General features: G+C 40.0%; 1 protein-coding gene across 1 annotated transcript; it reads right to left on the bottom strand.

The window, feature by feature from the left end:
* Positions 1–17,370: 17,370 nt before the first annotated feature.
* LOC131679485 (protein sickie-like) lies at positions 17,371–20,519 on the bottom strand. The gene is made up of 3 exons (XM_058960219.1): positions 20,097–20,519; positions 19,813–19,964; positions 17,371–17,962 (listed from the first exon to the last, which is right to left on the bottom strand). Exons 1-3 carry the CDS (start codon positions 20,305–20,307, stop codon positions 17,945–17,947), a joined length of 381 nt encoding a protein of 126 aa, XP_058816202.1. The 5' UTR covers positions 20,308–20,519; the 3' UTR covers positions 17,371–17,944.
* Between the last annotated feature and the right edge of the window lie 3,606 nt (positions 20,520–24,125).

Consider the following 24,125-nt stretch of genomic DNA (forward strand, 5'->3'; position numbering starts at 1 on the left):
CAAGCAAAAAGCGCCCTAATGTATGCTTTATTTTTCTCTTATTCTATTTTTATTATTTTTTATTTATTATTTTTATTTTTTCGTAACAAAATATCAGCATGAGTTATAATTGTGTTATTTCCTCCTGATCGGGTAAGGGCCATAAAAGGAATCAATAGAGCCTGGTGGAGCTAAAAGTCAAAAATTGAACCAGTCTAATGTAGAGCATAGTGGTGGATTTAGTCGGAAGATAGTGTGGGCGTGGGTGATTCTCGTGTGTCCTAAACGGAATCGCGATAGTACCTACTTTGATCTCCCTATCTTCCCATCTTTAGAGGGACCCCTCGTAGATTCCTCCAGTGTTTGACGAAGTGATTGGAGGTTTTTTTTCCCATGAATGCTTTGTTAATGTCATTTACAGAGACTTCTCGTCGACCGTGGACCTCAATCGGCAACCGATAGAGGCTAGCTGGTTAGCATTCTCGTTACCCTTGATTCCACAGTGGTCTGGAATTCAGCAAATCGTAGTGAAAATGACGCAGGTGATTTCCTAGATGTACGGATGCTTCGATTCTCCAGTCTCGAGCGATGCGAGCTAGCTTGGAGTCCAGATTTGGGCAACGTTGGGTCCAGGATCGATTTCTAATCCTCTGCATACTGGATGTACCGCGAACTTATTCTTAATAGCTTTTGAGTATAAACCGCCTTGTTATTGGGGGATTTTTTCTTATTTTCGTTAAGATAAAACGGCCTAGTTTTGAGTGTAGTTTTTGTTTGCCCAATCGCCATTACAATAATAGCATCAGCGTATACGATTCCCCCTTGTCGACAACTTGAGCGCATTCTCGGTTCTTCACTGTTGACTTCCCTTCCCGGAATCCGAACTGGTTCTTAGTTAAAACGTAATCGCTCTTCTGTTTTCTAAGTGTACCCAGCTATGAAGCTGAGACGTGAAAATTGTCATCGGCGACATGAACGCACAGGTAGGAAGGGAGGCAATGTACAGACCGGTGATCGGGCCTAACAGCCTGCATTCCGTATCAAATGACAACGGCCAACGATGTGTGAACTTCGCAGCCTCCCGTGGAATGGTAATCCGAAGCACCTTCTTCCCTCGCAAAGATATCCACAAAGTCACCTGGAGATCACCGGACCAAGTAACAAAAAATCAAATCGACCACGTTCTAATCGACGGTAGATTCTTCTCGGACATCACAAACGTCCGCACTTATCGCAGTGCGAATATAGATTCGGACCACCACCTGGTTGCAGTATGCTTACGCTCAAAACTTTCGACAGTGCATAGCTCTCGTCGAAGCCGAACGCCGCGGCTAAACATCGAGCGGCTACAAGATGGCAGAGTGGCTCAAGAATACGCGCAGCAGTTGGAAGTGGCACTACCAACGGAAGAGCAGCTAGGCGCAGTTGCCCTTGAAGATGGCTGGAGAGATATCCGATCCGCCATAGGTAGCACCGCAGCCACTGCACTAGGTACGGTGGGCCCGGACCGAAGAAGCAACTGGTACGACGGCGAATGCGAGCAGTTAGTCGAAGAGAAGAATGCAGCATGGGCGAGAATGCTGCAACACCGCACGAGGGCGAACGAGGCGCGATATAAACAGGCACGGAACAGGCAGAACTCGGTTTTCCGGACCAAAAAGCGCCAGCAGGAAGACCGAGATCGCGAAGCGATGGAGCAGCTGTACCGCGCTAAAGACACACGGAAATTCTACGAGAAGTTGAACCGCTCGCGTAGGGGCCACGTACCACAGGCCGACATGTGCAGAGATACAAACGGGAATCTTCTCACGGACCAGTGTGAGGTTATCCAGAGGTGGCGGCAGCACTACGAAGAACACCTGAACAGCGATGCAGCAGACGACGAGAATGGCACGGTAACGCACCTGGGAGCGCGCGCGTAAGACATTACACTACCGGCTCCGGATCTCCAAGAAATCTAGGAGGAGATCAGCCGGCTCAAAAATAATAAAGCCGCTGGGGTTACTAAAACACGGTGGCGAGCCACTGGCTAAAGCGCTGCACTGGGTGATTACCAAGATTTGGGAGGAGGAGATTTTACCGGAGGAGTGGATGGAAGGTGTCGTGTGTCCTATCTACAAAAAGGGCGACAAGCTGGATTGTTGTAATTACCGAGCAATCACCCTGCTGAACGCCGCCTACAAGGTACTCTCCCAAATACTATGCCGTCGACTATCACCAATTGCAAGAGAGTTCGTGGGGCAGCACCAGGCGGGTTTCATGAGCGAACGATCTACCACGGACCAGGTGTTCGCTCTTCGTCAAGTACTGCAGAAATGCCGCGAGTACAATGTGCCCACACATCATTTGTTCATCGACTTCAAAGCCGCATACGACACTATCGATCGAGATCAGCTATGGCAGATTATGCACGAGTACGGATTCCCGGACAAACTGACGCGATTAGTGAAGGCGACGATGGATCGGGTGATGTGCGTAGTACGTGTCTCAGGGACGCTCTCGGATCCCTTCGAATCACGCAGAGGGTTACGGCAAGGTGATGGTCTCTCGTGTCTGTTATTCAACATCGCGCTGGAAGGTGTAATAAGAAGAGCAGGGATCGACACGAGTGGTACGATTTTCACAAAGTCCGTTCAGCTACTTGGCTTCGCCGATGACGTTGATATTATTGCACGAAACTTTGAGAAGATGGAGGAAGCCTACATCAGACTGAAAAGAGAAGCCAAGCGCGTCGGACTTGCCATCAACAAGTCGAAGACAAAGTACATGATAGGAAGAGGTTCACGAGAAGAGAATGAGAACCGCCCGCTTCGAGTTTGCATCGGTGGCGACGAAATCGAGGTGGTTGAAGAGTTTGTGTACTTGGGCTCACTGGTGACCGCCGACAATGATACCAGCAGAGAGATTCGTAGACGCATCGTGGCAGGAAATCGTGCTTACTTTGGCCTCCGCAAGACACTTCGGCCGAACAGAGTTCGCCGTCGTACGAAGTTGACCATCTACAAGACGCTGATTAGACCGGTAGTTCTCTACGGGCACGAGACCTGGACCATGCTCGTGGAGGACCAACGCGCACTTGGGGTCTTCGAACGGAAAGTGCTGCGTACCATCTACGGCGGAGTGCAGATGGAAGACGGCACATGGAGACGGCGAATGAACCATGAGTTGCATCAGCTGTTGGGGGAGCCGCCCATCTGTCATACCGCGAAAATCGGACGACTACGGTGGGCCGGGCACGTAGCCAGAATGTCGGACAATAGCCCGGTGAAAACGGTTCTCAATTGCAATCCGACCGGTACAAGAAGACGTGGCGCTCAGCGAGCACGATAGATCGACCAGGTGGAAGACGATTTGCGGACCCTTCGCAGACTGCGTGGCTGGCGACGCGCGGCCATGGACCGAGTGGAATGGAGGAATCTTCTGTATACGGCACAGGCCACTTCGGCCTTAATCTGTTAATAAATAAATAAATAAATAAATAAAAAGCTATGAAGCTTTAGCTACCTTTGGCAGCAGCACTAGCTTCTTTATTTTCCATCTGTCAAGGAATTGACCCTTATCAAAAAGTTTTTGCGGGGACAGGCATAGCATACATGGTAAATCGATTGCCTTGTACGCAGCTCACCTGGGTTCGATTCCCAACCCCGCACACAGGGTAAGCAATTTTTCCAAAGATATTTTTGCTAAACTAAAAAAAGAGGCCAAAGGTTTAAAGGTGAGATTGCCTGAATTTACGCTTCATGTGGTTTGGTCACTTTTAAACCTTTCGCCTTGTTTACTAGTACCTCATTAGAGACTTACATCACTTCATTATTATCTCACTCTACCTACCCGTAATCGACGGTTCAGAGGGTAAGGCGTTGGTCTCAAAAGCCACTCGTCGTATGATTGAGCCCCAGCCAAGAGGGATTCTTAATAGGATCGTGTTTTCGTGATTTATTGTTTGATAAGGAAATCTGTTAGCAGTGAGGAGAAGTCTTCTTAGCATCGTAATACACTTCATCAGAAATATATTTGACCATGTCGATGGATCATGCTCCGGGAAAAGCCTTCTCACAATTTTTGTCTGTTTTGAAGGCACATTTCCTGGAGCGTCATGAAACCTGTGATCTTTACCATCTTCACCATTTGAGAGTATCATTTTCTCTAAGACAGCTTTCGAGCAGCACACCAAGTTTCTTGTTCCACCAGTAAGCTGGCGCCACGTATTCTTTGGTGTCAGATTTCTTGGCCTGGTTGTGTCACATGCCCTTGCTATCGTTTTTAATAACCCATTTAAGTTCCCTGCGCGTCGACCTTCCACATAGAGGACTTTGTCGAAATACTTAACCTACCAAATCCGTTAACAGGTTCCTGCACTCGATATTGTTGCATGATTTTTCGTTCAATCAAGTGATTCTGGCTACCTATAAAGTTCGTTTCTTCAGATAAGTTTATAAAAGAACAAATGCTGTGTTGATAGCGATTTGTTTAATGCAGAATTCTATCCCCACGGAGCGCTAGTATACAAATAAAATAACTTTTGAACTATCTATCTTATCTATATTATATCTAATTTTTGAAAAATCACTCCTATTAGGGGCCATGCAGCAGGGAAAGCTGATCAAAATTGACCTAGTTCGAATCATCCGATCTAAATCCAATCGAGCTTCTTTGGAATGTATTGTGGATTGTGAAGTATAATGAGCATTTTTCGCAGTGATTACAAGAACGCCCGAGCAACACAAATGAGGAAACTCTCAAAAAGTTCATCAATCGTATGTCAAAGTTGAAAAACGCAGTGATCAATACTGATGTTGTATATTTTAAGGAAGCTTAAATATAAATATGCCACGGTCAAAAAAAAATTTTTTTTTCAATTCGGAATTAGCCAGTATAATTCAGCTTGGGAAATAAAAATATCAGACGTTTTTCATTTCATTTTAAGGTTATTCCAAGTGGATATCCAAGTGATTCCAGACTTAATAGGTCATTCATTGTCATAATACATTATGTTGCATTGTATACTAACAGAACGATTTCTATTCTACTTCGCTAAAGACACGAGCTTCACCAGATAAATCGTAACAAAATATTAAAGTTCAAAATCAAAATGATTGTTGCCATGACTATGATCTGAAGAAACAGCTTTGCTCCGTAATGAAAGTGTTTCGAATCAAACAGATCTTACCCTTCTACACAGCTTCACTGAAGCCTCTTCCTTGGAGCATCATTGTGTCAGGATATCTTCATTAGAACAATAAGCAGGATACCACCAGAACCCCAAGCAAATCATATAATTCAGCATAGTTTCACTTTCAAAAGTATTCCATTTGAACTTTGAAAAATATTTCTCAGAAACCTGTTAAGGATACAACCAGAATCCATTAAAATTCTGAGCAGCATATAATTCGAATTATGGTATTTTTTCCCTAATGAGAAACATTTAGCTGAAACCCAATTTTGCTCCACTAAAGAGAAATTTGAATAAACCAGTTTTGTGCGTGAAGGGCACAAAACCCATACCTAAATTTGTAAGGGAATATGCGTTACGATCATCCGAATCCTGAGTGGGATTGCAAAATGATCTTGAGAAGAATATCACCAAAATTATGCGAAGAATTTCATCGGTATTACGAACAGAAAAACGTAAAAATACGAATAAGGATTCTGTTGGAATACTGAGATTTATTTCATCATTTCAGCACTAAGAAGAATACTATCAGAATCCTGAAAAATATTGAAGCAGAAGCAGAATCCCGATTACCATGTGATCAGATTTCCAAAAGAGTACCAGAAACCAGCAAAGTTACCGTCATATACCAAATCGGCCCGCAGTTTTCATAGTATATGCTAAATAATTAGTTATAATTACTACTACAATTAATACCTTTTCGTTCGAATTAATTACTACGCGCGACAATGTATGTTAGTTTACTGCAATAAAAACCTGTGCACCATTTTCTACAACATACGGTTGTCCAATGATATAAAATAAATACATACAAATATTCTATCGCAATCCGCGATAAAAACATTCGATCGTGAACATCAAGGCAGCGATTACGGTACGATATATATATATATATATATATATATATATATATATATATATATATATATATATATATATATATATATATATATATATATATATATATATATATATATATATATATATATATATATATATATATATATATATATATATATATATATATATATATGGCTGAATAATCTGATCATGTGGTGGCCAAGTGGGTCTGCTAGATACTGATGAAATGAAGTTTAAAAGTAAATTCATGGCTTGAAAAGTTATAATTCCAGTAATGCGCGAAATTGTTTTAATCTGGGTTCCTCCTGAGTGAGTAAAGCAGCACAATTGCTTTAATCTCTTTTGAAATCGAAGGTGAAAATATTGAAAGCGAGGTGATTTTTTATCTATTCATGAGATATTTAACGTTATTAAAATAGAACCAAGAATAACGAAACATGATTTCTCGATCTTATCACTTTAACTACGACGTTTCGGTGATTTAAAAAATATAAAATAATAAAATAATTTTTAACATTCTCGGTTTGTCGACGTCATTCAACTCATAAAACGACAATTCTACAATCCTCGTATATTTACTCATCGGGCAGTTTAGATGCCATTTTTTAACTTAGCTGAATAAATCAAACATACTCTTTCAACCGAATTTTAGATACTTGAAATCTATCGTTGGTTCGGTATGCGAGCGTGTTCCTTAGATATACAAGTCCCGTGAAATCTGATACTTTTGAACCTCATGCAACAGGTGCCCTTTGTCAAAATAAATAGTTTAATAAAATCGGTGATTATATAATATAAGCGAAATAAATAAGATCGGATTATTTATTAAGCAGAAGACTCGAAATACTCAACTCTACCAAACAATAAGGAGGACGCTATAGCGGGTGCTTAGATTTAACCCATTCCGTCCTAGAAGAAAGTTTTCCTTTGCAAAATAAACGAATGAAGCATCATTGTCAAATCCGAACACAGTTTCCCCTAGCAAGTGATGTCAGATCAAATAGCTACAATCACCCATCTACTCACAGATAAGTGCTTGAATCCGAGTGCAGAGCAGCAGAAAAATCGCAATCTTCAAACATGTTATTGCCATATTGGATAGCTGCTGTAGAAGCATTATGGAATGTCCTGCAACCAAACGACTGGATGGGGCAGGATGTGCACCCAAGCGCGGCAGAGTTTCTTTTCGTGTCGTACAAGCAACACATTTCTGCTTTCAAACGACCAGATTGCAGGAATTATGACGGAAATAAAAATCCTTGGTGGAAGCACATGCAGGAATCTTGTCTGTGCTTCGGAACGATACTTATGTGAATGAAATGGATAGTGATGGTAATGAAAACTCGTAAGATTTGTGTTTTGAAACAGCTCTGGATGAGTTCGAAAGTGCTCTTGTGTGGTACGATTTAAAGCAATAAAAAAATCTTCGAAATTCAGGTTAGTATGTAGTATAAAGTTTGACTATTTTCTTTTAGAAAAAAGTTGAATGTCTTTAATTATTTTGAAAAACAAGAAAGTAAATACGTGCAAAAACTTTTATCGAACTTGAGTCGTTCTTGTCCTTCGGCACTGCAAGGCTACTTTCCTAGACAAAAGGCTTCTCTGTCGGTCGAAATTAGTACTGAATTGTCGTGGCAGAAACTAGTACCAGTCAGTACCTACAGGTTTGGAAGAATCACGTTCCCCCAGAGATACGCTGTGCCGCAATTGTGATGAGGCGTAGTTTTGCCCAACTTCAAAAACAAAGCAGTCCGTTTGTTGACGAATGAAAAGTGCCTTTTCACCACCCACTTTGCGCTATCATTCATTCATTCTAGAGCAGCACACTTCTCGACGTTGGACGTTGAGTAACGGAAGCGGGGATGTGGGTGTAAAATGAACTTCGTTGTGTAACACGCAGTATTCAGAATACTTGTAGGAATGGAATTTTGCTTTTCTTTGGTTCTATGATGGAACGGTGATAATTATCTCGAGTTAATCGGGATGCAATTTCAATGCAAAAAATTACAGTGTTCTTCGTCGTGGTATTTAGGGACATCTTACATCACTAAGCATTGCTACTCTTGGAATCTGCAAAACTGAACCGGATGAATGCATCTGGTTCCCGCGGGAATCCGGATTTCCGAATGTTTGTTCTAGTATTGGAATACTATTTGCAAAATTCATTGGAGTACTGGTAACATGGGTTTCAACATTCTTGGAATCGCATCTTGGGACCTTTTTGGAGATTTGACCCCGGGGCGGACAATCCGGCGCAGTTTCCCGTAAGACCGTGTGTCGCCGTTCCGAGGTCAAATTGTTGCATGGTCCCGTAACGATAAATAACAGACTTCTGAGACAGTTTCAAAAATTTGAAATTTATCAGGACTTTATTAAAGTTTACAAATCATATCCCTCCGTAAATCTGGATTACCGGAAATCAGACGCATTTATCCGTTTCATTTTTACAGATTCTAAAAGTAGATGAGTTTTTGAATCTAAATCATCCAAAAGTGTCCAAATCGATTAAAAGTACCAAATCGATTGGCGGGTACCCGGGAACCTCTGCCGGCCTGTTAAATGTGCATTGGATACTTCTGATGATTTGGGAGGAGTACACTTTGATAAAATGGAGGAAGTAATACGTCTCATCTACTAATCAGGAATGACAATACATTGGCTCGATTGGCAAGTTACCTATATTATTCGGAGATTTGTGCCTTCAAACGGGAAAAACGAGCGTTTCCTCGCGAAAGTGTTATCCGCAATCTTTGTGCCCCTGTTGAAGAAGGGATTTTATCGGTTTGGTGCCCCGAATGAGCGGAAACTGGTTATTTTGTACATCCGTAGGTGTTAGCGTTTCCCACGGAAATGGGTTTTGAACAAAATTTCATGTTGCCGAACACGGCGAGAAATGGTGTGACGATCATTAGACAGCACGGTAGGTGTGATTTATTTCTCCTTGTGCACTTGTCCTGGGTATCTGGAAAAGTCTACTTAATAAAGATGCTTCCAGAGGCAATTTTGATCTTCTGCGCATAATATTAGAAAAGACAAAGAAATAATTTTGTTTTTTATTCGGACTAAAGTCCGTGGTATTTCCGTTGGGAGCTGACTGCAGCTTTTGAAAGTAATCCATATAAAGCTTATCGTCAGTCCACAGACGGAGCGCAGAAAAATACTACGCAGGTTTGAGAAGATTTGCTGGACAAAGTCCGAGGTTTGTACCTGCTAAATCCTACTGCTTGTAAGAGAATTCACCTTTTTGAGACAGCTCTAGCCGGTTAGTATTGTAATCCCAGTTCAGCATTGTAAGATTCATGTTTCAACGGTTAACCATTTGCCCATCATCGAAAGGTTTTGCAAACTTGCGAAATCGCAAGTTATATTGATGTCGAATGCCCTCGCTTGCTTTTGCTAAAATTTTGACCACGATCTTCCCGATTTTGTCTAACTGTTGGTGTCTTATTCACTCTCTTCGGTAAATGCTGCTGAAGTCATCGGCAGATGCCATTTCACACCCATGTAGGATGAAATGAGGACTAAACCGCGTGATGTAATGAACAGTGGTGTTTAGGATATCCCAGTTGCGTTGATCGGTTCGAGCATAAGCCCGGATAGGGGTGTTTATCGAGCGATTTGTTCGCTCCTCCGGGTAACCTTGCGAATGATACCGAGAGTTCAGCCAATGTTTGATGTCGTTTCCTTTAAAAAATTGATTGAAATTCTTCGAGGTGAAAGCCTATTGTGAAACTGAAATTCTTTGAAGTGACTTGTCGGTTAGCAGAATTTTCGGACTGCCATGGCGATTTTGCGGAAGAGAGCTAACATGAGGTGCTTGTTGCAAACATCGACTACGACGAGCAAGTGTTGATTTCCACGTTTGCTTTTTGGAAGTGGACCGCGTCATACATTGCATCATTGGATTAAATACATTGCCATTGTATCAATAAGGTGCGATAATTGCACAGAGAATCAAGAGGATAATTCTTGCATTGTGAATGCTGAAAAGTGTATTTATTATGGGGAGTGTTTACATGATCTATTGACATGCCCCGCGTACCAACAGCGCCCGAGGAATCTGAAGCGTTCCTTTAGACAACGTACTCTCGTAAGTACTCTCTTACAGAAATACTAAAAAGAGCTTCGCTACTCACCATGACAAATAAAACATCTCATGTGACGTTTCAACTTAGTGCATGATTGTGGACCGACAACTTTGTGATATTATGGAACTCCTCTCGGCATTATTACAATTCTAATGGTACGTCATGGGTTGTCTCCTCGATAATAATTGATCTAGTTTCTCTGCTTTAACTGTCCATGACTACATAACTGCCCCACTTATGCTTCTATGAAACTGAGAAAACGATGGATACAATAAGTTTCGCAATTTATTAACTTTAAGTCTTGAAGCAGTTGAAATTTTAGCGCCGTGCAACTTAGATACATTCGTTGCTTAACACCATTTCTTGTGATTAAATCTGAATTGTACTATACACTTCTTCCAAACCCAACCATTATTTCGTAAAAAATAAAGATCGTGGAAAACGATTACTGATTCATCACCATGTGCTGTTAGGCCCCATGCAAAACTGACTCAGACATCATCGTTAAAAGTAACTTCTCCTACGACAGTTGGATTGATTTGCCGTTTTCGGCAAAGTTGTAGGTAATAAAATTGTCTTTCTTATTTTCACTTGCGGTGATAAACTGATGCATACAGTGCCACCTAGCGGTGAAAATATAAGTTCCTGTGCTTTTTCCTTTAAATCACCGAAAAATTCATACAAATTTCAAGCACGTTGATCCGGTAGCTAAACTTGTCCGATTTGATTCAAATTTGGACCAGAGACGCCTGGTAGGACTACGAACCGACTCGAATGTGGATCGATTGAGTTTTCGAAATGTTGTTTTTTTTTCTAGGGAGTCTATTATACTCTGTCCAGAACAGAAATTTGAAAGTGGGGTATTCCTCATTCGAGGGAATAATTTTATCAATAGTGGTATATCTTCAGTAAACTGGCATAGAATACAGTGATGCCTTCATCGCATATGTGACACTTTGCGTGACGAATTAAGAAAAATTAAAGTCACGTTGATAAAAAAAATAAAGAAAAAAAAAACTTATGTGACAGCTGTCCTAACTAAAAATCAATAGTTAATTCTGACGAAGAATTGTGCTCAAGTCTTATGTTTGTTAGTCTGTGATAAAGATACGAAGTATAATCAAGCTTGGTCGTGGATCACTCGCAAAAAATTGCCCGATAGCTACCAGCAGAGATTTAAGAAAGCCACTCATGTACACTTCCACCATACAAGCTATGTTGTACTGAAAATGCAAGAGTCTCTGTTAGCTGACCGAGAATTTTAGAATGCCATGAGTGGTTTTGTCGCAATCACAGTTGCGATTCGTCTTCTTCGAAACACGAAACTCAAGCGGTATGTTTGTCGCAAATCGTACTACGACAAAACGTTACTTCATCAAAAGGAATATCGTTCTGAGATATCCATGGCAGCGCATGCAACATAACCTTTAGAGTGATCCTTCTTTGTTTTGGGATTTTTTAGAATATACAGTCTGAGAGAGCACCTGTAAATATGCGGCTTTATTTGACTACTCCGAGATAACTGCACCAGATTCATCTCTGAACAATCTACCGACATATAATATTGTAATATTAAACTCGGCTTTACTTGAGCGCTTCATACGTACAGTACTGAATAATGTTGATCTGGCTAAAGGTGCTGGATCCGCTGTGGACACCAAGTAGTCGAAGTATCCTTGGATCTCCCAAAAAGCCTTCTATACAGTTCCGCATAATGCTGCCATCAATAAACCGGAGATGCCTGGCCTCATAATTGACTGAAGTACCACTTTCACAACAGATGGGCTGATGTGAAAATTTCGCACCTTTAATCTATTGTATTTTGAAATGCTGATAGAGATTCCGCAAGGTAGTTATCTGGGACCTCTTATATTCAACGTATTTATTAACAATTTTTGCGAGCGAGTCGAGTTTGAAAATCTGCTTTATGACGATGATCTGAAGACCTTCCGAAAAACTAAAATCTGCTCTAGACTGTGTGGCCCTTCAAGCTGATATCGACTTAGTCCTACATGGTGCAAAGTCATCCGAATGGAGGCGGTGGTCAGCTATTTTCGTCCGCGTTCCTTATCACTTATTTTTATGAAAGGATTCATCAACAACCACCTTGGTTATGCTGTAATTTTTTCCGCAATAATTAAGCAGTCCCTAGTGTTTATTTGACCAACTAAGAAACTAATCTACTGGGTTTTTAATGCGTGTGGAGAATACGCATGGTTTTGTCTGAGCGAATGGTGACTTTTGAATTATGTATGAGGGTTGAGAATTGACAATTCGCAAGAAGAATTCAGAACCAGTTACCAATTTTCGGCAGTCATATCAGCACGAAGAACAAATGTTTTATTGTCATATTTATTGGTTTACTTTTAGTTCAATAAATCATCAATAAATCAAATTAATGGTAACAGTACTGAGAGTTGCATAGAACGTATCACTCATCAAGGTGATTCCAGAATTTTTGGAGAATTGTGGAGATGCAGAAGTATACACGGTCTTCATAACAACGATTGTTACAGGGGACGGGCATATCGTAGTTGGTAAATCGATTGCCTTGTACGCAGCTCACCTGGGTTCGATTCCCAACCCCGCACATAGAGTTAGAGATTTTTCCGAAAGAGATTTCTCTAACCCAGACAAGAGGCGAATGACCATCGGCTTCTGGCGCCTTGGGTGGAGTCCCAATTGTGCGACACGTTGTTGTTTACATTGGCTTTCTTTTGAAGTAGAATACTTCTAACGTTTCAATATAGGGGCCCCCTTTCAAAAATTTCTGCCGGAATTTTACCCGAGTTTTTGAACGTGAATATCTGCCGTTGTACTGAATGAAAAATTAAGACTATACCGCTATCTGATTGGAAATATGTACAACAATTTTGTATAAAATTCCGTAGGATGTACAATTACTAAAACTAACGGAAATAATGGATTTTATGAAAGCAGTAATTATCTGATCCATGATTGGTCGGTACAATTCGTTCAAGCAGCGAGCGTTGTTAGGACTGCCCCTTTATCATCGAGTGAACAGAAACAGGTATAAAATGGGAACATAGGAGAAAAAATCGTTAGTTTGTGTTCTGACGATGTAAGCATAGCAGCTGCTGCGTTTCATGTTAGTTCGCATTCTTCGGTGGTAAGTGGTGGGTAATACGTAGATAATACACACGGAAGATACAATGATGAATTGATGACACACCACAGAAAAAGCAGAAAGCTCTTTCTTTTGGTACGAGAGAACCGCGCTTTCTTTCTCTTTAAATTATATGTGAAGTCAGGTGCGTGTACAGATAAATTCACCACGGTTCGCGTTCCGGAGGCAAACTGGGAAAAAGTTTTACGAATCAATATTTAAGTTTAATTTATGACGCAATGTGCATTTTGCTTAGAATTGAATAAATATCAATCAACCAACATTTTCCCCTATAATCGCACTCATAACGCTTTGCAAAATGTTCAAAAACATGTTAGATATACAAGGTTTCAAAATCATTTTAAATTACACTTTGAAAATGGTCAGGATAAAACGCACTTGTGCCGGGGTAAATCACCGACAAACCGACATGACAACTAGAACGATTTCGGTGAAATTTTTTGGCAAATAATTTAAATTAAATTACGTCGGAACAGTAGCTCCAGCCGTATAATGAGTTACACATCATTACGTAACATGTCTCTTATAAAAGAACACTAATGTACTCTAGTAAATGTCTAGACAAGATGAGTTTGACATATTCAAATGAGCAGAAGTTTTTTGTATTCACATGAGCATCTTATATGAACGTTTCAAGTAGAAAGTACAGTGGTATTGACTAACTTTGAACTTCAGTTCACTTCATGAAAAGTAAACCGAAAAAACAACATTTTTCAAACACATTGTTTGATAAACCATTCCATTTTCGTTGTTCGAGAATAAAACGATTTACTATCAGATTTCAAAGATTTTTCGTCGAGAATACAGTATATGCAACGACGTTGTTAAATGTCTTTTACGCTGAATTTAGCATATTCCCCGATATTTTGTCAAAAAGAACATTTTTACAAAATATTAAATAATTGTCAACTGCTCAATAAAACCGGAACATATATTGCTAAGATTATTACGCTTCAACAATTTCAAGTTTGGTTCAACTTTTTTGAGTCACATTTCTTGAAGCTAACCTTTAATGTAGGAACTCTAAACGATACATGACAGTTTTGTCGATTACTAGAGAGTTGAGGCAAAATTTTGTAGCTCGTACTGTCAAATACATATGTCCGTTTGACAGTACGAGTTACCGATTTTTGCGTAAACTCTCTAACAATCTCTTGCCAAATCTGAAAATAGAGTGTCATGTCAGATTGTCGGTGAATAAACTTCACCACAACAAGGGGGCATAATTCAGTACCACAACGAGACAGAAAGCTCGTTGGAACAATTTTTCTGTTTAGATTAGAAAGATGGGTAGGTAATGAGGGATTCCATGAGAAACCGGTCGACCACAAAATATGACCATCGTCGATTCGAACGAAACTTTGAAGTTGTGTTCGGTTTATGAATCTCCATTATTTTCTCTGGCAATTGCAATATTTTGATACAAGAGCAATTTTTCAACAAGGCGTAAACATTTGTACGTGCATTAATTTCAATTTTTTTGTTCGATTACTGTATTTTATACAGCAAAACTTTCTGAGAACGAGTTTCAGTGAATGAATATTTATGTGAAAAAAATATACGCTGAAAAAAATGTTGTGTCATTTTTCACAAAAACCAAAATATGGTCGAACTATTTAGTTTAATCATAAGACCCTATGGTTGAAAAGTATTTTGATTATTTTCGTATAGCTTTCAAATGTTTTACAATATCACCTTGATGTCAAAGAGAATGTTACAGGAAATGTTATAAGCCTTTTGAAAAAGTTATTATTGTTCATGGAGAAACGCGAATAACTTCTGAAAAGGTCATAAGAAAACAAAAGAATCATGTTGTTAAAACAAGATTTGAAATATCTCGAGACCTACTACATTTCAGAAAATTTTTGTTCTTAGCATTCTGATTTAAAATAGCGTTTAGAATCATATTCAAAAAGGAAATTGTATTTTTTACTGCAAATAGTAAGAATTATAAAAATATGTCAAAAGTTGTTGTTAGGAAATTTTTTTATTGAAAGCTTCTCCATGATCCAAATACACTGAAAAAGTTTCTTTTGCGTTTTTAAAATGATAAACATTAGATTTTTGACATTTTATAATTGGGGTAACGCGAATAACTTTTAAAAAGAGCATAATCACACGAATTAACTATTTTTGTTGGAACAAAATTCCAAATATCTCAAAAACTATCGCATGTTGGAAGATTTCTGTTAAATGCATTTTGATTTAAAATAAGAGTTAGAATTATATTCTGTAATAAAATTACAGTTTTGTATGTCAATTAGCATGAAATTTAAAAACATGTATAAAGTTATTGTTAGAAAAACTTTTTTACCGATAAGTTCTCCATCATACAATCACATTGAAAATGTTTCTTTTCTCTTGATGTTTTTATTGACAAAATATAAAAAACTAGAAAAAATGGGTTTCTTCAATTTAAATTTTTAACACAAATTTTTGTTTTAGTAAAAAATGACACAATTTTTTTTTCAGTGTATATTTTTCTCGCACATAAATAATCATTCTCTCAAACTCGTCCTCAGAAAGTTATGCGGTATAAAATACAGCAATCGAACAAAAAAAAAATGAAATTAGTACACGTTGAAATGTTTACGCCCTTTCAAAAAGTTGCTCTTGAGTCAAAATAATCTTACTGATTGTGCAAAATGTTTAGACTTCCATGCCGATGAAATGTGTAAAGTTTCAAAGGAATCCAAGATGGTCGATCGGAATTTTAATTATTTTCGGGCGGATCCTCGTGGAATTCCTCAATGTCCGAGACATTACTGCAATGAAGTAGCATACACTTTAGGCTGTTAATAAGAATGCTACAATTTTAACTAATTTCTGAAAGGTTTTATCAAAATAAGTTATTTCGGTATATCTAAAGGAAATAGCGAAACAACGGTACAAGTATATCCGATTCTCTACTGTTGACAAATGGATCACTTTTATTAAATGCCCTTTTCAGGGTTACCATATGAGGATAAATATGTTCGAATATTTAAGATTTTGATGTACGTGTACCGATATTAGAAATAACGAAATAATTGGTTTTAATACAAACAATTAGAAGATAGTCAAAACTGTAGCATTTGTATTAATAGCCTAAAGTGTATTCTACTTCACTCCGGTTATGCGTCTGACATTACCCACCCATCTTTTTAGTCGGACTTTCAAACAATAATTTAGCGTGTACTTGGAAGTGGCAATCTTATAATGACTAATCCTCACATGTTTTATAAAACATATTAAGATTTAAAACGCCCCTCCAATCTCCAAGGTTGGCGCCCTTGGCAGGTGGCTAATCCACCCAACCGCACGATACGTGCCTGCTCACTCAAAAGAAGCGTACACACATCGTGCGTAAACATTGGAAGTTGAATGCAATATTAAATATTATTCAAATGAGCAAAAATTAAAGCTTAATTGGACATAAAATAATGCCACAGAGAACAGACATCCATGGTCGAACAAAAATATTTAAAAAACGTGTGTAAACATTTGAATTAATATACGATAAACAATAGCGTCACCACACCAACCTATCCCAACTATCCGTCAAATTTATTCCGGAACCGGTTCGATATCCTGAATGGAATCAGTATGGAATCTTGCTCAAAGAAAACAACCGATTCCGACTCTATCGGTTGATGCATTTGAGCTGGAATTCCTGCTGGAAGTCCGAGCCGGTTCCGGACTAGTTTGACTGGGTAGAGGAATAACCGCTGTCAATTCTGTCGAACTCAGCCACAAAAAACATGACGACAGTAGCGCACCTGATTTGGATATCCCAACTACCTTCGAAACCGTTGAAGATTTTACACAAGTTGAATGCTGAAGATGGACGTCTGTTCTCTGTGATAATGCGTTGAACTATTTCCGACAGAGACACTTTAATCAATCCTCGAAAAAATAAATATTAGGATAATCCCATAGTCTAAAAATATTGAGGAAAAGTGACAAAAAACCAATTTAGTTTCATTTCGTCATGTTGTAGGTCTGTTGAAAATGGACCAGCAGTATTTTATTAAGCATAGGAAGACAAAAATTTAGCAAATCCTGTAAGAAAACACATTTTTTTATCAAAACAATTTTTTTCTGGACCCCAACAGTCTTGAGAAAAAATGTGTTACCACACAATCATTTGAAGAATGAAACAAATTTGTGCTACAAAAAATTATTTTCCAATATCATAAAATTTTATAGCATTTACCATATATCTTTACTTTGCTGAACAAATTATTCTAACTGATAATATTTCACAGATGCGATTACCGTCTTACCCCAAACAACCCTCCTTTTCCTACAGGCTCGCGAATTTCCCATGCACTCTTCTCGATGACGGCATCAGCAGCGGCGAGCACGTACACATATTCTCGCCTGTTTCCACTTTGACTCGCGTTCGCTGTCATGTCAGTTTGACTTGGAACATAATGGAGCGAATTTCAGCATAAATGCCACCACCAGTAAATAACACAGTCGTAGTAGGCTAGAGTTTTCGGTTTTGCTTCCTCGTTTCCAACCCCCGCCACGGCACTCAACACAGGAAGCTAATATGTGGGTCGGGCTGCTGTATGTCTGGATGTAGATACTCACCCAGCAAAAAGTTGTCAGTTGTCAAAACTGTGTTTGTGTGTGGAAATGGAAATTGTTGCCTTCGGCCAAAATTTGGAATCCGCTTGCGAAAGGTAAGCGGGTTTGTAGGGATTATCCCTAGCAGTTAATACTCACCTGGAAAGAAACAAAGTTAGGGAGAAATTGGATTAGGATGTATTATCAAGTGTAAACAGTAAATATTTTCATTCCACGCCGCTCGAAGGGATCGGTCGGTGGGCTCAAGTTCAGCAGACAATGTTTGCAATCGCTTACGAGGTGTAATTTTCCAATTAGTCTTAGCTGGCTCTCTAAGTGAGGACGTGTTCAGCTCACGCTGGACAAACAGGGGGGAAGGGACGGACTAATGGAATTCAAGCATAAATTTATGATGATTAAACGAGTACAGTTTATGTTGTGTGGCACAGACAGAATGATGATTGGCTGATATGCATTTTGCGCAGTTGCACTTTCTTGTTTCAGCTCATTTATCGAAAATTGAATATTTTTGTTTGGATGAATAAACAGACGGGTTGCATGACTGGCTGAATTAAATGATGAAAGTGAAACTCTTAGCTCACGAAATCATGTCCATTGAACTCGATAGACATACACGGGGAAATGTTGTCCAGTTTGGTTCGTAAAATTAGGTCAACCTAAGACCCAGAAGCCAGAAGTAAATTTTCTACGACGACGCCTAACACAAGCAAACCATTAAACATCCCACCGTTCAGCACTTTTGTCATTTCCCATAAATCACAGCATTTGCACTCTTCGGTCGGGCAGTGGCGCATAATAAATGCTTTCGTCGGCGATCGCCCCGGGCACGAATGAGGCCACTATGTTGCATGCATGCATACATACATCTATCACCGCCGCCGCCATCAGTCGACAACGCGGTCGACCAGAAACATTGGAGTTGTCATCTCCCAGAAGAGCAGTAAGCATCGGACAGTGGCCGTAAACGTCAATTGTGTTTATCGGATGGTGTGCGATCTCTGGGCTGCTGGATAGCGGTTCGAGTCGATCACGCGGAAAACGTTACTCAACAATGTTCCCGTTTGGATCGGTCAGCCAGCAGCGAGTGATTTAGCATCCAGTAGAATAGGGCAACATTAACATAGTAGGCCTCGCACGAAGCAAATTAATTCACGGCTGTTGCGTACTTGACAACCGATTGTTTGTTTTTTACGAAAGGAGCTAGCAAACAAGATCCTTTTAAAGTTTCATTGAAAACGTATCATCTTTCTGAGTGAACTAACGGAGTGACATTTAAGCACTAACGAAAACTACTCGTCCGGAAAAGATACCTAGACAGGATAACATGTGACCAGACACCAATGCTATATCGAACCTTTCCCAAGGCGGCGAAGTAAACAACCGTGCCCTTCCCCGTCACAATCAGCTCATAATCCAATCAGACCAGTGCCATCATCGCCTGTTTTCAGCGCACTCACGGGACAGCCGCCCATTCCCCCAGAAAGCCATGCGACCATGTCCGTTTCCGTGTAGGTACACATAGCCATCGCTATTCAATTCAGACAAATCCCGACCGGCTGCGCTAGTGCACTCAGTGGTGTCAGTGCCAGCTATCCAACGGAACACGTTGTCGATTACATCAAAGACTTTGGACATTGATCCGGGGAAAACAGTATCACGCTGTACGGCAAAAAATAGAACGTCTAGACATTGTTTGTGACCAGACCCGGCCCATCCTCCGGTCCGGTCCGCGAATAGGCCAGACTTGCCGAGGATGGCAATCCATCAGGATTTGGAGACATGTAAGTACCTATCCTATCATCGACATCATATCGGTGAAACTATAATTTAAGAATGGGAAACTTTCCGACTGGAAGGTGTGTTCCCTTTAAGAGGTTATGTACCTTAAAGCTTGGTAAAATACTGTGTTTGTTGTCCACGTGGTATACGAGGGGCCCTTCCAGAGGTTTGAAAATAAATCAATAAAAAACTACTAATAATATACTCACATTTGTTGACAGTTGACTGGACAGGCTCATCACCTGGTCCCGGGCGTCCGTCAGTTCCCGCTTAAGCCGCCGCACCTCCGTAGCCTGCCGTTCCTCTGCCGAACCGTACAGCGACGAGCCACCGGATAGAAGCGAAGCTTGACTTCCGTGCACTGGATAAAGTGAATAAAATTGAAACAAAACCGGTATTAAAAAAAACCCGAACAATTTGACGGATGTGACACCATCGCTGTACCAAAGTGCGAAAAATTGCACCAATATTTAAATATGTATGTATGATTTACCTTCATCATTCTTCTTGGGATAGGTTAACCGATGGGCGGCGTTGGTGTGCGTGGGTGACAGCAGTCCTCCGAAACCACGGGCCGGCGGTGTCGGTGAGGTCGGTTGACTCCACGGAACCATACCGTTGCCGGCTGTGACGCTACCCACCGGAAGGCAGTAGTATGGTTCGATGTCCACATCCGGCCCACGGCTCAGCATCGAGGGGTACATCTTCTCGGACTTGGTGGATCTGGTGTTGTGTGATTGGGCAGAAAGAAGAGGAAATGTAGTAGATGTTGCTTTGTACCGAACAAGATTGCAACTTTCCCCGGGAGTGACACCCGGGGTAGATTAGGTGCTGCATTTTGTGGACTAGAACCGAGATACTTAAATCCTATTTGAAATGCAAATATTTATTTAAATTTTAATCCGAAACCTGTGACGGATGAACTGGGAAATGCAAACGAGCACCAGTAGCAGAGGGTTTTAGATGTACGTGCAAAAGTTAATGGGATTCTGTGAATAATGGTTTACTGGGATAATGTATTCATGCATTCGATTCGGGCCATGTTTTGGACAAGCTCTTCATGAATAGTTTAAGATTAAGAAGAGCACACTGATAAGTTTCTCAAATATTCTTTGAATAGACACAATACAACATTAAACAAACCGTATATAAATTTCGCAATGAATTTCCACATGAGAATTATTTAGTTGCCCCAAATAAATAATGTGATCAGTTTTCCATCCTTCACCTGGTTTTCGAAATCCAATTAATTCCGCGTTGAGACAAAAGACTTTTCACACAAATCACTACCACCGGAGTAGAAAGAAAACCACCTCTCGGTTTCGGGTGAATAAATTTAAATGGCATTCGCTCCTTTCCGTGCAAATGCTAATTTGAAGGTATCGAATCCAGATTTATTTTCTGAATAAACATGTTCGCTGGCGAATGGGGTGAACTGTTATGTAAATTGTGGGCGCAAGCTTAGCGAACTAGGTAGTTGGAACGGGTACAGTAGTGGAACTTGAAAATATTTCAGAAAGTTCTTTCTGCTTAAGTTTTTCATGCCTGGGACTAGGTTATTTAGTTCCAGATGAAGACAGTGACATTTTCTCCATGAAATTATTCAAGATGTGTTCAGCATTGTTTGTTTATAATATTCATTATCAACAAATTGATCACGCATTATTCCGGAATTTAAATTGAAATAAATTAATTTAATGTCTTTTGAGACGATTACCCATGCCATTAGATGGTTTGATCGAATTGGCATTGATGGTTGACCATTAGAGTGATAAGAAAAAATTGACCTCCATCGGCCCACCCCTGAGTTTATTTCTAGTCCCACCAGGAGTACTTGCTCCAAATTTGAAGCAAAGTCTAACTACCGGATCAACGTGCATGAAGTTTGTATTGGATTTTTTTTTACATGGATAAAATCCACTAGCGCGAATTTTCGCCGCTAAGTTGCACTGTACGCATCGTATTATTGTAAGTGAAAATAAGAAAGATAATTCAATTGTCTACCACATTGTCGAAGACTGCTAGTCAATCCAGCTTTGTTAAAAGAAGTTAAACTTTTAACGAAGTGATGTCTGAGTCAGTTTTACATGGGGCCTAGCAGTGCATGGTTGTGTATCGGTACTCGATTCCCACCAGCTATACATTTTTGCGAAATAATGCTTATATTTATCTGAATAGTATATTCAGAAGAATTGTAATACATGATACGAGTTATGTTTAAAAAAAAATAGTTCCACCTGTGACCGCATAGAGGGCGCCAACACTATTTTTTTTTCTCTTGGAAATCAATAAAAGTGCCAAAATATACACTTCATTTCTAAGAGAAGCGACAAAGAATTACAATAGATTTGTTCTTTCGTGGTTTAGAATAGCGGTAACAAAACTGAGAGCGCAAAAAGTATACCGCGATAAACTCATTCGCTCATTCTACCGCGGATTTATTTCTCCGGAGAAATAATCCGTCGTATTTATCTGGTGAAGTTATGTGAGTGCCAATAACTTTTTGTTTGAAAATGTCAGTTTTTATTGTCACAGTGCCAAATTATTCGGACTCATTTACTCATATGAGTGATAAATGCAATGCCTGGTGTGGTGTGGACTAATGGGAAGGTAGCTCCGTCGACCAGCATCCTTCCATGCTTAATGGGCTCTGATGACAAAAAATCCTTTTCAATACAAACCATACTCATTTAATTCAACCGGTCTCTGTATCATCATCGATATATCGCGTGATTTATCTAAAAAACAGTCGAGCGTGTTCGAAGGAGCATTTTGCCTACGTGCCTGCCCATGAAGTAGAGATTAATGGTGCAGTCTCAGAGAGGGGCTTTAATTGCGAGATATGGGGTTGGCTCTTTCTAGTCTCTTTAGTCAGTCAGCATGCAAGCAATTCGCCAGATCCGTTCTTCCAAACTTTTTTAACGGAACTGCCATAGAGTTACCCATTGTAGAAACAAGGCACGGTGTGGGAAATGCGAAGAGAATTATGAAAAGTTTTGCTTCTGAAGCATTCGCTTGAGGAACGCTCCGAGAGTAAATGCTAAAAAGAGCTACGCCACCGTCCAAGGCAAGATTCTGACAATCCCATTGTGAGATGGATGGATAGTTTTATTTGAGGGGAATTTAACTCTGTGGACATTCGTCCCTGTCCCCATTGTAGAAACATCTTCTAATATTGGAAAGAGAAGAATCATTTCCTCTCATAAGCTTTCTCGTAAAGGCTTGAGAATGTCCCTTGATGGGTGCTGTTACAAAACCGACGTAAGTCCGTCAGTCCTATTATTTTCCTAGGTTTTACACAATGTATTTGCATTATGTAAAACCTAATAAACTTCCGACGTTTTTAACGTAATTCGCCAGGGCCGAGAATACACTATGTAGGAGCGTACTGGGGATCAAGTACCAGGCACTAAAGTTGTCGCTTTTCAAGTCCGAATCAACGGCAAAACTTATTGATATTGTTTCCATATACATCACACCTAAGCTGGTTCTAAAAGATTTCAACTCCCACGATATACTACGTGGCCTCTGTATGCGAAACCATCGAATCAAAACAAGAAATTCGTCCAGTGGAACTGTACAACGTTTTGACGTTTTGATGCTCTTCATGCGATTAAAGGTCAGATAAAACAAGTATATTCGGCACGAACAACCGTGGACGGTCTCCTACTCCGTGGTGAGCAGAGAGTGCACAGAATTGTAAACGCAAAAGTCTTGCAGGGACTGTCTAGATGTTGGATTGCCCGAATTTTTACGAATATACGCGACGTTTGAAATGCAAATGAAAATCTGATGGAGCTGAAAAACGCGGTTATTGACACCGGTTCGTCGACGGATTAACGAGAAAAACAATATTTCGTCTGGTGGCTAGGCTCTACGTTGTATACACGATTCGACCTTGATCGGAATACACGGAACTAAGAATCCTTTTTCGCGAACTGCATTCCTTGTAGATCCACATTCAAACGATAGACGTTTCGCGATGAAATGATAATACTGTATATAAACGCAATGATTGTTCTTTATACACCCAAATTTATCTGACAGCAAAGATGCTCGCGCTAAGCATTGTAGTGTGCATATCACCGTAACGTTCATCAGATGATGAGAGCTATGCATAGCTTCTATACTAATTATTATGACTGTAACGGCGACGGCGATCAGCAAAGAGACTGTGCTGCAAACAATCTCCCCACAAAACTTGTGGTTTTATATTAACCTATCAACGGCACCGGTACAGTTCCAAGGAGGCTCTCCGTTTGATGAAGCATGGAAAGCACTTCTTGGGAAAATGGGGAGTTCCTGATTGCTTTGTCTGAACAATCGTACCAGATTATCTACCAAATACAAATATTAGTTTAAGTTCTTTCACATTGCTCCACTCCGGGTAATGAGAAGGCGGACACTTAGCATTTGAAGGTAATATTTATGAACGATCGCGTAGCTTCAACGAGTTTTTCAGGATTTCTTGGCAGAGGACGCTCGAAACTTGGCAAATTTCGTAGGAAAGTTTAGGAATCCC

The sequence above is a fragment of the Topomyia yanbarensis genome, chromosome 2, assembly GCF_030247195.1.
Source record: "Topomyia yanbarensis strain Yona2022 chromosome 2, ASM3024719v1, whole genome shotgun sequence".
NCBI lineage: Eukaryota > Metazoa > Arthropoda > Insecta > Diptera > Culicidae > Topomyia > Topomyia yanbarensis.